At 36.5% G+C, this 15,888-nt stretch overlaps 1 protein-coding gene across 16 annotated transcripts in view; it reads right to left on the bottom strand.

The window, feature by feature from the left end:
• GPHN (gephyrin) overlaps positions 1–15,888 on the bottom strand; it is a 321,331-nt gene that overhangs the window by 123,291 nt on the left and 182,152 nt on the right. For all 16 annotated transcript variants that reach the window (XM_064512456.1, XM_064512463.1, XM_064512461.1 and 13 more), the window contains 2 exons: positions 6,379–6,473; positions 1,312–1,378 (listed from right to left, as the gene is read on the bottom strand). In XM_064512456.1, coding sequence (XP_064368526.1) covers positions 1,312–1,378; positions 6,379–6,473 — 162 coding nt within the window. The remainder of the gene's footprint in view (positions 1–1,311; positions 1,379–6,378; positions 6,474–15,888) is intronic.

Genomic DNA, 15,888 nt, shown 5'->3' with positions numbered 1-15,888 from the left:
ATAGCCATGACTGGTTAAAGGGAGATAACTACTTCCCAAAAGGAGGGGAGATGGCATTTAAGTGAGAAGGAGGTGACAGTGCTTATGAGGACAGATCATGGATCCCAGGTGAAACTATGTGAGACACTGGTGGGATGCAGACAGTTACGTTGCGGGGCCACCACTAAAGGAAGCCATGTGAGGGTGGTATATTTGGCATTAGCAGTCTCTGTCACCCCCGTCTAAACTAGGATTAGACAAACAGAAGTCAAAAGCGAAGCCACCATGCAACTGAGAAGTAGTCATATGGCAAAATGATCTATTCTATCAGATGATTAGCTGAATTTAAACAATGGCAGATGTACTTTACCTTAAAATCCCATGCACCAAGAATAAGAGAGAAAAGGAGGTGACAAGACATTTGCACACATTGGAAAGGTTACAGACTTTCCCATGTCAACTGAAAATCTGCGTCTATACCAAGTACGTGCATGTTCGAGAAGGCTATCCTTCAGAGACAAATGGAGAAATATAAAATTGAGCTGATATTATCCACTCTGAATTCTCACCGGCATGTTTTCCTAACTTTCTAGATTTATTTTCACACTTCTACATTCTTTTAAAAATAGTAATAAATAGTAATAATAATAGTAAATAGTAATAAATTTGTAAAGTAAAGGAGGAATCCTTATTTGTATCAATAATGAAATCTTAGAATGTCATATGTGATTAATATAAAACTGCCAGAAAGTAAGCATGCAAAAAAATAGAAAGTCTAATTTCCTTGTCCAAACTGAGCAAAATGCAAGAAGAAAACAAAGTGCATAAAGTGTAAAGTCTGATATGTATGTACGAAAGATTAAGAAAATCCTTATACATTCTTTTTAAAACGATGTTCTGCTTTTCCATCTTTCTGACCAAAATTGGGAGTATTCTTCATACTCCAGCAGGTTTTATCACACACAAGGCCTTTCTCTTACTTCTGTGTGGAAAAGAATGCATTCTTGAAGCTTTAGACAAACAGAGATCAGGTACAGACTGACTAGAAAAGGAGGAGGAAGTTTAAGAGACCATTAGATCCTTTTCATTAGCACTGTCTGCTTCAGTTAGCACTCTCTTGCACTATATGTAATGCTGTCCTGTGCATAGCACCTTCAATCAGACTGCAATTGCATTTTCCCTGACTGAGAGTGACAATGCTTTCAGTTACATGAATAGGCATTTCAATTAATTTTTGTAAAATTTGTTGTAGTAGGTAATTTCTACCATTCAAAACAATGAGAGGTACTTATGATAGGTCCTCAGTAGTAGATCAGTATGAACTCTTCTTACCTGTGATCCTTTCTTGCTACCTGGCAGATTAATTATGAGAGTTTTCCCTCTAATTCCACATACAGGTCTGAAAGGAAAGAAAAACAGAGTGAAACTCTTGCAGGCAACTTTCTCTACTGTAAAAACATGAAGAAAGGATTTAAAAGAAATTCTACTATTTATCAGCACTTGTCAGATCAATCTACAATATCTAAGAATGTTTGCTGATCATATTCTGATAAAATGGCTCAGGAGAAGCTTTAGAAGAATCAGACAAGGCTCACATTCTGACATTCAACTGACAGTATAAAGACGGGCAAGATTTTCATCTTATTTAGATCTGTAGTCTCTTAATTCTGTTGTTTACTTACATCAAATACATTCTTTGATCTATTTCCTGTTCGTTCAAACATATGCTTCCTTTGCAACCTGGACCTGGTCGATAATGTCAAATACTGTTTGGCTTGCTTGGTAAAAACACTAAGTCATGCTGGTTGCATTAATTCAAATATTTCTTTTTTTCTTTTTCTTTTTTTTTTTTTTTAAAGATACAGGTTCAAGGTTCAGAAGAAAGTAATTCTCAAGTGAAAATTACACTTATGCAATTCAAATCTAATTCTTCCTAAAAGTCTTTTCTTCACCCTCAAAAAAAGAAGAAACTAGCTATCAAAGAAGTAAAATTTTATTTTTAATTTTTTGTCTTTAGGGCATTACTTTGGTCTTGATGCAAGGCTGAACTTAAAAACTTCGGTGCTGAATAGTGCTGTTCTTATTCTTTTTTATGGCCTTCTAGAGCTAGCCTGTTCTTCTTTTTAGCTAAATATTAGAAAAAAAAATTACCAGATTTTGTCTGGAGTTTGGAAATGTTGCCTCCTGTTTCTCTCCACTGTTTACCAAGCTAGAGGTGAAAAAAACCCAGGACTGGGATATGGGGGATAAGAAAAAAAAGAAAAGCACAAAAGCAAATGACATAGATGTGGAAAGTACAGTCTGAGAGAAATTATGTAATAATCTTCCTAGCAAATAATCTCCCTAGCAAATAAAAACACAAGCCATAAACAAAGACAGAAAGAAGAAAAATAAATTTCTTGATAGGCCATTACCAAAAAATTTGAGTCAAAGAATATGGTTTGTGGGATGGCTAACTTTCCTGGGTTTCTTATACAAATTGATTGATGTCATTTATTGGTAGTATGGCATTGTCTAGCAGGGTTACAAGTTTTCTTGTGACAACTGTCATAGTGTTCACAATTAAATAGCACGGGGGCTTTTTTTGTGCCACAAAAATGAACGTCTGATATCACAGTCAAGCCAGTCTGAACAGGAGAGAAGTCTTATTTTCAGCTGTCAGCTTGAATATTGCCTGACCCCTAGCCTCTCTTTCCCTGTATTTACTTTTTACATGCACCTCCAAGTCGCGAAAGTATCTTCAAGTTAAGGCAGAATTCTAGGCATTTTAGGAATGTTCTACTGCAATACAAAGATGGAGAGCCTAAGTTAAAGAAATGTACTTTTCCACTTGCTACAGTGGTGAAACTCAGGCAGCACAAACAACCCAATCCAGCAAGCTGCATATGCAGGATGCAACTTACCACACATTCAAAATAAGGGAAACAGGAATTATTTACAGTAGTGTTTGACACGAAACTCCTTTAATAATCTCCTTCTTGACTTCTTTATTCTGCTTTAAGTAATTTTGAACAATATAAGCTAAATGACCAGCACAGTCACCAATAACAAAAAAGGACTAAGACAGCAGCCATTGTCCAGCAAGTGAGAAGTTTAGGTGGCTAACAATCACATCTAGTGGCTCAAAACACAAATGGAGCTGCCAAACATTTCTCAAGAATATGCAAAAGCAAGTAAAAGCAAGTAAGAACTGCATGGCTTGCAAAAATTTGTTTGTGCTCACAACATAAAAAAACACTGAATGTCCATGCTTTCTGGGTAACTTGGGAGATAAATGAACAATATTCCTCAGAATGAGGAACACTTGAGAGAGATGCTGTGCATCTCTTGTTATTCTCAGCCTTGTGATGAAGAGCATGGATTTCAAGAAAAAAGAGAGAAGCCTGAGAAAAAAGAACAGGAATAGAAGCAAGGGAGTGGCAGGAAAAACAGGATCAGGGGGAAGACAGTAATACAGTGGATGTGGGAAGAAAGAGATACAGGTCTGATGCAGAGGTAGAGGAGAACATCATCGCACTGGAAAAAAAAATAACCTCTCTGGGAAGAAGTTGTGATGGGAAAAAACTCAGTATGTGGGTGAGGCATCAGAGAGTGGGTTTAAAAGCCTCAGTGAAGACCGCAATGGCAAGGGGAGCTGAGCTGGATAAAGAATCAGGTGAAGGGAAGAGATAATCCTGGGACAAGGACAGTTCGAGGGCCGCAGAGAAGAAAAGGAAACACTCCCAGCAAACACAGAGAAACTTCTATGACCCTCCAAGATACTCCCTGCTGGAGCCTGGAACAGATCCCAAAATATGACAGTCTCACTGCTCCCTGTTCATCAGTGAGTACCACTTCCTAATGCTGGCCCACAACCTATAAGCTATGCTGGAAGACAACCTATAAAAATTTCTGTAAGTTCAGGTGATAAAAGTCAGTGTGCTTGATCTAATGTTTCCAAAATTGTGGGTGATTCATAGAAACTTAATGCTGCCTAATGAAACTTTCATTTTTGTTTCCTTTTAAAAGGACAAGAAATTATATGCAAAATTATCCATAAGAATGATACAGAAGGTGCAGGGTATATTATGCAACGGAAAGAATCTCTAAAACTGAAACTGTCTGATGTCATTAAATTTATCTCACTCATGTGCAGTTAGTGCAGTAACTTTTTAAAACTAAATCATATATTTTTATATTGCATACCCACCTCATTTAGTCCCCAGATGTTCCTGTGACAAATGTAATTATTGCATGTAAGATACTGGTCTTATTTGGGCAGGTTGGACTGTGAGCAGTAACAGAAACCCTGGCTTCACAGCTGGCAAGCTACTCTGCAAAATCAAAAACTATACTGTCTCAGCCACAGAATTTCTATGTACTGCTGGACAAGTCGCATAATCAGCCTTTTCACAAATAATAAGTACTTGCCTGTTCCGCACTTCCACGTGTTCAGCTTGACACACTGAGATCTGATTTGTGGAAGTGCTGATTACTCAAAAGTCAAAATGAAGTCAATGAGAGCTAAGCTTGGAACAAGTGACATTTAATGCTAAGTATTCTGAAAAATCAAAATCTACATTTCTCAAATTGTGTACCTAAAATTAGTGTATGTGTTTGACCTCTGTCAATGTATGCCTCAAAAAGGGGGATAAAAAAATGACCTCGATTTACAGGGTTTTCTGTGAAAATATATTAGCAATTTGTAGCTAATTTATGGGTTACAGTAAGAAGTAGTGTAAGTCCCAGAGAAAATCCTGAATAAAGAGCAGCAAAAATGATATAGGAGTACACATATGACAATCAAAACAAAGAAAGTAAATTTTTGCCTCCTCTAACTTTAACACTTGCAGAGGAATTCTACCAAAAAAAAGTGAATTGTAACACATACGTGCAGTCACACAGAACTCAGATTGCACAAGAAACCATAATGCTGTAATTATGCAATTTTTGTGCACTTAACTTTATGACCTTAATAATGTTATACAAATACGAGCTTTTTGTATGCTGATTACTTCTAGGCCTGAAATATGGGTTTTTGGTAGGAAACTGTTTTGAAGGCCTAATATGATCACATGTAGTATCTTTGTAAAACATCTTTCAGTATAGACTCAGAGAAAAGCTATGTCCTGTCATTCTCTGCAATGACTACTAAAAGTGGCTGTAGTTAAGAGACATTTTCTTGCTCTACGTACAGAAGAGTCAGGGTGCAATCCTTCACTCTGGTTCCACTATCATTACAACCATCCCTTAAGCCACCCTGACCACATCACACCCTAAATCAAACTTGGTTATGCAGTATCATCTAATCAGCTATACTCCTCTTAATCAGAAACAGATTAGCTAAATTAACCTTCGCTCTCCTTGCCACTGCATTCGCTGTTATCCCTTCCCTTCAGATAAAGGCAAACTATGATATGAAATATTATATCAGATATAAAAATGAAAATACTTGCTACTTGGGACAGAATCCAAAGATGTTAACTTGTTAATGCTGCCCTTTCACCCACACAAAGTGGTACAAAAAGTTTTAAAATACGCTGTCAAATCTCTAAAACTCTCACCTAAATGTTCATTAAAAATGCAAGCACCTCGATACTAATTATCAAATATATTTGCAAGTTCCTTCTTTATTCATTACTTCTATAATTATTTTGTTGTTGTTTCCCCATTATTCAATGAGAAATCAAAAAACTGGAAGAGTCATTGGTTTTTAGTTACCTTGAAACAATGTGCAAGCACAAATTAAAATGAAATGTATTGATACTAAGTCTATCATAGGTAAAATGAAGCATAACCCTGAAGATCTGCAAGGAATACAATGAAAAAAAATTGCTGAAAGAAATATAGGGTAACAAGAGGTGTCACTGATAGAAAAGAAGCACAAACAGTGAACGAAAGTTACTATTATTTAGTGGGAAACACCAAAGTTCAGGAGTTAAAGTTAAAATCTGAAAGCATGGGATAAAATACCTTTTAACTTAATCAAGGAGCTTTTGCTGATACTGGAATAAAATGAAACATCAAAACAATACATTTGCATTTATCTTTTTTTTTTTTTTTTGTCTAAAGGAAGCCTTTGAGTACTCGATGACTTGATGACCAATGTACAGAAGAATACTTCACTCACCACTGAAATGCCACAGCTCTGTGTGAAAATACAGCTGTTTAACAGCATGCATCACTATTACAAACAGTTTAGCAAAGCAAATATAGGAAAATACAGTGCCTAATGGAAACTCCAAAGGGAATTTAATCAGAGTGCAATTACCCTTCCTGGAATTAGACCACTTCTCTGAAGTTATGATTTCTAGTCTTGAAAAAAGTAGCAGTCATCAGTTATTCCTGCCTAGTTATTCCATTACCTTGAGTATTTCCAAGGAAATAGTTTACTCAGTATTTTGAAAGAAATATTCTTACCTAGAAAGCATGCCCAGAGGAGTAACATTAAGTGATCCCATCAACATTGCCAGGGCCATCCCTGGGGCTTCTCGCTCTATTACTTCTTTAGTGGCCTGTAATCAAAGATTAAATAGCAAAGTGAGTGAAAACAACAAAAAGGACAAGAAAAATATTCTTACCCCAGATTTAGGTTTCATATCTCCTTTATTTGTTTCAGACTCCAAAGACGTCCATGATAAATTCTCAGTACTGAAACCTTTTAAAGAATTTTCTCTTCCTTGTGTAAAATAAGGAAAGGAAAGGGAGTGGGAAGAAGCACTGTTAGCTGTATTTGCTGTAGACCCCTACAGGAAATTTTAAAAACCAGGGCCCTAAATATGTATGAAACATTAACCAACACTACATAAATAACAACAGCTCCCTCTAACAGCAACAGAAGAAAGTTTGGGAAGTAAGCAGAGAGAAGACTTAATACAAAGAAAATACTAAATGTTGCTGTCTTCTTTTCCTCATCAATCTCATTTGCATTTTCCAGTTGAAATTTTCCCAGGGATGAGAAGGGTGGATCAGTCTGAGCAGAGGACAGAAAAAAAAATTGCAAAGGGAAGCCCATGTAGCAGGCAGGCAGGAAAATAGTAAAATGGTAATGGCAATGGGCAGAGGCTGAAGCCTTCCCTTTTGATCATGTCAGCAAAATAGCGATTCCAAACAGGCTGGTGGCTTCTGTTCACAAGCAGTCCCTATGCAGTGGGCATCAAAAGGCTGGGAAGCATAGTCTGAAAACGCTCATCTTTTTAGCCCTTTTTCCACGCAGAGAATCCCTTGGGAAATTATCTTCCAGGGACATGCATAAATTTCTGTCCTTACTTCCTAACATAAATTTCCTCAAATGGAAGAAGGCACTCTGTTATAGTCCCCAAATCTCTAACTTTAGTTAGGACTTAACACTTCACAGGAAGGTTACAATCCCTCTGTCTTTTCAGTTCAGCAGTAGCTGTTCATTGGACCATCTTGATTCATGTTCTGAATCAAGTTCTAAATTATTTGGCACAACTAAGATGTTAGCAATGCTCATAAAATTGTGAAATCCATTGTAAAACATCCAGCAAATGACCATGCTTTGATGGTACAACTATCAAAAGGAACCATGGAAAAGCACATCTTAAATATGAGGACACTCTGAATAAGCTAGATTTTCTTGGCAGTTTGTTACAGTAAAAGAATAAAATGGAAGAAAAACAGACAAATAGTTTTGTGGGGAAGATTACTTTATAAATCAGATCTGTGTACTTTTGTAAATACCTATCTTACAAATAGAAATACAAAGTCACAGAGAAGAAGAACAACAGTCAGCCAATGGCATCATTGTAAGAACCCAGCAGTCCTGTCAACCACTATACTTAGCTATAGGGCTAGGAGAACTCTTTACAGCAAGAAATAAATAAAACAAACAAAAAACCAGTGCAGCTATTCCACTGACTATATTCTCATACATTGCCACTAATATTTAACATGTTTTAGAGGAATATATCAGCAGACATCAGCTACTATTTACTATCAAGCAAGACTTCGGATCTCCTACCTATAAGCAAACTCAGCATGTGCTCAGTTGTGGGAAGCAGGAACTCTGACTTTTACAAAACCAAACAACTTAAATTCAATGGATGAGACCAGTTTCTCTTATTTCAAGCATAGGACGTGGGTTTTACTATCTGTCATCTTCTATTTAGAAACAAAAAAGCATATAAATACAAACTAGGGTCTGTATTTCCACAAAAGGAAAATGAGAAGAAATAGGCTAGAAACAACGCAGGATGTACTCAAAACTAAAACCTCCATAGAGGGAGATTGCCAAAAGATACCTGCTGAGATATTATCAATAACATATTCAAAATTCTGAAGACTGTCCATACACCTGATGAGAAAAATGCATTGCAATGGTGTAGGGACACTTTGCTGAGAATGAAAAACTAGGTGATATACTGAAATCTGTGTGTGTGCATATGCTGGGAGTGTATATCTATACCTTTTATTTTCAGCTAATACCATGCTTCAAAGCTATTCAAAACTAGTTTTAAATATAAATTGTATTTTGAGATTTCTTTTTTTGCCCTTGAGCACAGTGACACTTTGAAGACATCATTAGTTTAAATTCTAAAGAGGCTTCAAAGGTAGTACAAGATGCAAAAGAGTTCCATAAACAATCATCCTGCAGCTCAGGGAGTCCTTCAGTGAAATTCAAGTTCATTCTCTAACTTCACAAGAAAAATGACCTTCACAAAAAGTCACTGCTAGCAGGCAATGTGATTATTAAAAATGTATAGACTTAGCAGCAGCAAAATCTGAAAGGGCAGAAAGTCCAAACAGCAGTATAACCCTCAATACAAGCTTCTAAATTTTTTTCCAAAATATATGTGTTTACATTTATTAGTGCAGGCAGATTTTTATGAACCAGGAAACACTATCTGCTTTCACATTTGCAGCCTAACTGGATAGATTTAATCAAAATGGCTGCTGCTAAGTAAACAACCTTAACAGTGACATCTGCTGTTTAAATCAGCCACTGGAGAATCCACTCTTGACATGTCCTTAACCAACACATGACTTAAAATGTGCAGTGTATAGGAACTGCAAACACCATGACACTGGCAGCACATTCTTAATTACACACACACACACACACACACACACACACATGAATTAAATTAGCTGGGCTGCAATGATTTGCAGATACTGTGTGTCTATCTATATAACAACTGTTAGTTTCCATGAACAGTTCACTGAAGTGCTGTTTGTCAGCTTTTCTAATACTTCTTCCAAGATAGAGAGTAGGGTGGAAGAGAAACATCAAGCTATATTCTCACTTGTGTTCAGCTCAGGAGTTAACTCTCAGGTGCCAATATTCACCTACATGCAAATTATTAAAGAATTAAAGTGTCTCGGCATCTTTACGTTTTACTGATACTCTAGCTGGGCTGAATTAAGATTGTTAAACTTTGTTTCATGGGCAATTTCAGACACTTTTAACGATGGTTATGAAAAAAAATCATCAACTAGGTATCTGACTGAAGCTAGCTCCTTACACTGCATCACAGTCCAGTTTTCCTTTACTCACTTGACAGGATTAGAGGATACTGGGGTTTTGGGACACTGTGCAACAGGGAGAATATAACGAGTGTATTAAAAACAGGAAACTTATTATACTTATTAGAGTAATAGATCTGAAATATTTTAACATTAATGGATTCAGATGCTTTCAGAGTGACAGACTTACAGGCCTACAAATAAATATGTTTTTATTTCAGGTCTCACAATATTTGATGTTTTTAAAGTTTAAGACACTCCATAATCTCATTACTGCTGGCATTAAGCTTATGAATTTTCCCTGTTTGAGATGAAACTAAAAAACATAAAGTGGGAAAATGCTGCCACAGTTCTTGGGAGTCTCACCAACAGCCAGCTTTTGCCTGCTGCAAGGGGCCATAGTATTTCCACAAAAACAAATCACAAATCAAGACTGCTGCTCCTGGCTCTCTCACAACAGTGATGATGACACTACTTCGTGGGTAGAAGGAAAAAAAAAATGAGCAGGAGATTTCACTCAGAGTCATCAGGACTACATCTGCACACTAATTTCTCAAACCTGAGGCTCATGACTATATTAAAAGCAGGTGAAAAATATTTGAGCAAATTTGGATGAAATATTAAAATGACAGCAAGCAAGTTGCCCTAATCTCCCCCCCCCCACAAGGTGACGGTACAAGTAAGACAGATGCACTCAAGATAGAGGTGGAAGACAGGTTCCACAGAAATGGAAGCATTTGGAGGTAAATGCCTAAGTTAGGAAAGACATGGAAATGCAGGAGGGCCAATCTCGTGGTTACAGAGACAGATGAGGCTTGTAGTTGAGATGGGAGAAGGGAATGTGACAAGTAGAAAGGAAGCCCAAGCAGTATATGGAAATGGAGAATCTCAGAGAAGAAGTTTAGGCAACAGGATGAGAGTGCAGTGAGGGCAAGTAAGTGAAGGGAATGGGATGGAAATAGGACTGAAAAAGGTGGCTTGCGGGGACAATAAATTAGGGAAAAACTCAGGAGAAGTAAAAAGGAGACAGGATATGATAGCACTGTAAGGCTGTGTAGGGGGCAGGGAGACAACAGGATTGCAAGCAGTCAAACAGTAGTTTCTGCTTCAGAGAGGAGGAGGGGAATAAGTAGAGACTAACAGAATTAAAGAAATACTGCATAAAACTATCCAGTACTTTGCAACAGTGTCTATGAGAGCAATTTTTCTTATATAGTTCACTGTCATATGAATAAACACAAAATCTTTTTAAACATGGTTTTGGTTGTTTTCAAAGTGCCTTTTCATTGGAGTTAAGGCATTATGCTCCCAAACCAACTGATCTATTTTTAGCTATCTTTGACGTAGCTGTGGTTGCTTAACAGATAGCTCACTGCCAATTGGTACTGCGGAGTTCTCTGCCGCTTCATTTCTTTTTTTTTCCCTCCATGTAAATTCAGTTAGTTCAATCTCTAACCTGTGGAAGCCTTCCCAGGCAGCTCTCAGGCAGAGGATACACCCACTGCGGACTGATTTAATTAAGAGACCTAGGACTCTTCTTTTTCAAATGCTCAGAAACTCCCTATCTTTCTCTTTCAGTTATTAAATACGGCAAAGTTTTACCTCTTAATAGTATGTAATGATCTGAAACATTTTATATACCTTTCAGCAGTTTTGGGAGGGTTATACAGATCTATCTTTTCAACTAAAATGTAAATATGAGACTGGGAAGACATAATAAATTTGATTTAAGATGACCAAAATAGCTTCTGTTAGAAATATTATTTCTATTGCAAAAGTTCAACTCTGGCTCTGCACAGCATATAATAAAGCTACAAAGTACTGTGGTGCTCCATACATAAGAGTTTATGAAAATTATTTAAGGAATGAGCAAATTTGCATAAAATTTATATTTAACAGACTATAGAATTAGCATAGATAATGGATTATAGCATTTTTGAGCTTTATACTGAAAGCAGGAATCTTGGGAAGGCCTAACCAAACAAATACCAATATTCCCTCTGCAACAGAAGTGAGAGACTACAAAGTCAAATCTCAGATAACTGGACAAAAAAATACAGGGACAGACCAGTCAAATATGCAACAGAAATGTTAGTCACATCTTTCAGTGAGACGCCTAAGGGGTGTATACATTAGGAAAAAAAACTGCCTCTCTCAGCTTGGAGCTGAGATACCGTCTGCAAGGTTATTCAGTACATCTCTGCTGGGGATAACACATATGCCTGTAATTTATATTCACAAGTCAGCTATTTCAGTTTATTCTCTACTTCCCTACTTTTATTGTGCAGGGGAGAAAATAGAGTTTAGAAGGATCTAGACTAGAAATTCCACCCTAAAAAAATCACTTATCTATTTTTTTCTATTAGTACAGTAAGAAATAAAGGTTGCAGCACTTTATTTCTTTCAATACCCTGGAAAGTTTTTAAATGAACATCAGATTTAAGCCACCCAAATTCACACCATCATGCTATCTTTCCTCGCATTTTTCTTACTCCCCACTCCTGATATCCTGCGTCTGGAGAGAATGGACCCCAGAAGTGGGTTTGCTGTCATTCTAGGACTTTTGATAGATTATTCCCACAACAATGACTCTGGCCACATGCATCTTAAAAGTAACAGCCTGACCGTAAACATTTCCTGAACAATAAGTCATCACTGAGTACTAATGATGTGGGCCTATACATAACTGTCAACTGTGTCATGATCCCAGAGTGGAGAACATCTGACATAAGGCTAAAGTAAGTGCCCATCACTATGTTTGGGCCCACAAACCTCAATGGACTGATGGTGCTATGTGGATATCAGGCCAGTGCCGCTCCACCATGTGTGTCTGTTCCTCCTCATTAAGTGACTAGCCAGGCTTCTGCCAATTGTACAATAACAAACTCAACCTGAGTCTGGTGATTCTCCATTCTGATGTTAGGTCTTTTCGATGTTAAATATTGCCATGTGTGTCATATGCATAATGACATACACAGAAAGCTCTCCCAGGCTTTTATAAATTTGTTTTGCCTAAAACAAAACATGTCTAAAATTATAAGGGGCCTTATTCTATCTCCTCCTCCCTCTTATCAGTGGCCAACTAGGTACACATTCCCTTATTACGTGACATGATTACATGTCCCTTTTCCTCTTCTCCCAAATCAAATCTACATACAGCCAAAGCTGGACGAAACCCTGATTAATGTAGCCAGCTAAACCTGAAACCCACAAACTGGTATATCTGCACACGCCAGTAAGACACTTCCACGGGTAATAATACCGGAGCACAAGAATGCTAATTTGAACTTTGCCTGCATTCTCAGCATATTCACATCGACTCTGCTGCCAGCAAGATCCCAAACACTGCAGAATGACAGGGATCCCAACAGATTTTATCTGCATGAGGAACAAGTGTCACAATGACTGCTGTTGGATTAAACATAGAAAAGAAAATCTACTCTTTGTCTTCTCCGTTTCTCATTGTATCCATGATTCTCTGTGCTTGTATCCTGTCCCCTCCAAATTCCCTCACTCTCTTCAGTGGAATTCATCATACTATTTATCATTATCTAAAGCCTAAGGCACGAGACTGAGAAGGCTGGCGATGATTCAATATCCTTCTTGTTTATAAACCAATATCAGCACATGGTTCTGTCAGTACAATTCCACCATGTATATGAACATGAAAAGAAACTGTTTGGTTGAGATAGCTATGAAAACACTTCAATGACTTGTGCATGACCTAGATAATACATTTAATTTATAATAGTTGGGCTTAATGCTATCATTATTTTTTTGGCAAAGAATTATCTGAGAGTATATTAGATAATCAAAAAAGTAGTATGCAACGTAACCTTCCTTAAAGACCTTTTTTTTCATCACTTGAACTACTCAAGAGATTTCCTTTATAATACTCAGTTTAATTTGTATTTACAACTTGCAAAGAATTTGGGGAAAGATGCTTCGCATTTTTATACCCAGTAAAGAAGCTGAAAAGTTAAATGAAATCAGTAAAAAAACAAAACTTGGATTTGTAACTTGTTTCTGCACCTCTGCAGGTTTCTAATTTTTGAGTTAACCCTGGTTATAGTGGATTTACATAAACCTCACAGATTTGCCTGCCTCATTTGCTTAATAGAAATGTTAATGCAATGGTTGCACCTGAACAACAAAACCGCATACATTTCTCAATAACACCACTAATAAATATTAAATGTTAGTAATAATCAAATTTCTTATCCTATGCTTGATAAACGTAATTTTAATATAGTAAATAAACATAATTTTCATATAGTAAATGTGTGTAAAACATTTAAGCCATACAAACTGATCTTAATTTTATGATACTGCTCACTTGCATACATTGTGATAAAACTAAAATAATCATCATTTTTAGAAACAGTTAACCAAGCAAATAAAACACTTATGAAATGCTTTTCTATGCTATGAGGAATGCATTTAGGCTCTGTGAAGATTTATGCAGCCCACCAGATGCTACGTTACAGCTGGATGATGACGTCTGTTAAGTCAGTGTCAAAAGACAGTATTTTTACAGGGGAAGAGGTTAAGAGGATTAGCATGTTAAAATAACAGTTGGAAACAAGCCACTGTACTTGATTCTAAAAAAGAGTCAGATGGATATTTTCTTTTCCAGTCCTTTTTTTCACTTGCACACTGCTGTGCTTCCAATTTCAGCCCCATTTCATGTCAGACTGAATTCCTTGCTGTTCAATAAAAATAGTACAACTGAAGATTTGATGGAAAAGTACAGAAAGTGATACAATTCTGCTATTACAGAAACATTGTTACAATTTTACTTATTTATTGTTACTATTCTTTTAACTTTTCCCTCAATTACTTTAAACTGCTCTACAGAACATAATAAACTACACTGTTCATCACTTTTTCAAAATTCTATAAAAATTAAAAAATTGGAAAAAAGTGCAAATTTTCTTCTTAGCAAATCACAGAATCATACAGTAGAAATGAGCTAAAGTTCTTAATGTGTAAATAAGAATTCTACAATAAATGCAACTGACAATATAATCAGCTTTAACTAATGTTATGATAAATAGAGACTTCTGTCTCATAAAAAATTACCCTATACAGTGCTTCTGATTATGTGTACTGTTTTTTAGATTATGTATCTATATCAAACATGAGTCAGGGTAAAGTTTGCTTCATTTCATACAGAACTAGTGCCAACTTTGGATTCCTTATATAGTAAAAAAGTATATTAGACGGAGAGGTCTAGAACTACATGAGAGAAACAAACCCATCTCTTTGCTTAGCTGTGATATTAGTACCACAAGATGAGAAAAGATCCAATTCTTTGGTGATCCTCATCACTACACACAAAGAACAAATCCACCAGCAGAAATATATGCTGCTTTCTCTAAGGACTTGTGCAGTCTCTTGGGTAGTGAAAGAACCGAGTCTTTACTTGCAATTTCACTTCTCTGAATAAAATCTATTGCAATGCTTTAAGGCATTTGCTACTGAGGCTGAGATGTCGAACTTTTTTCTCTTGAGAACAGCAGCAGCATTGTCTACTATTGCCTATAATCTGCTACCTTCTGTCAAATATGAATATTGCCTATGGATGTTACAGTGAGTTTCTTCCACAAGTAAAGTAGCTCTTCCACACAATTTTAGCTCTAAGATAGTCAACATGATATTGAAGAATAACAAAATATCCCTCCTAAAATACATCTTCTACACTATAAAGGATGGAATACTGAGTGATAATTTTGCAAGAATATATCATGACAATTCCAATATCATGGAATCACAAAAAGTTCTTCACTTTCTCTGAAGATTCCCTCGCGTAGCACCCTTACTACCAAGGTAAATGATAAAGTCTAACAACAAAAGCTTTAAGGCAGCTTTGCCAAAACATAAAAACTCATCAAAACAATTCTTCAGTGAGATCCAATGATAGAATTCATACGTGCAGAGACTAAACAGCTTGTTTCTATAGATATACTTGAATGCTGTACTCGGTGGAACTGAACAATTGAACTGAACAATAGAACTGAATAGATTTTGAAAGCCAGAGTGACCTACTGTGCATTTCATCAAGCAATTTACTATACAGGATTATTTAACTCCTGGCACAAAACACGTTTTTTTTTCTCCCAGATTCTCATGGAAATAATTGGATGAAGAGATTTCTTAAAGGGAAGATGGAATTTGATATTCTTAGGACAAATTCCTGATGGTCTTACTGCACTGGAGTCCATACAGTTATTTTAAGAACACTTTCAGCCGATTATCTTTAACATTAGCCCTTTTGACTTTAACATTGCAAATAGTAAAATCTAGAGATACAATTCAACTCTCTTAGAATAGCTCTTGAAAATGCACTGTGACTGTACATCTCCTACCACTAAAGCAACCTGATTAAAAAAAAAAAAAAAAAAAAAAGGGGGTACTGTGTTGAAACTGCTGCAGTACAGAGCA

Source organism: Dromaius novaehollandiae, chromosome 5, assembly GCF_036370855.1.
Source record: "Dromaius novaehollandiae isolate bDroNov1 chromosome 5, bDroNov1.hap1, whole genome shotgun sequence".
NCBI lineage: Eukaryota > Metazoa > Chordata > Aves > Casuariiformes > Dromaiidae > Dromaius > Dromaius novaehollandiae.
Note: the sequence above shows the minus strand (reverse complement) of the source record. Positions and strands in the feature narration are given on the sequence as shown.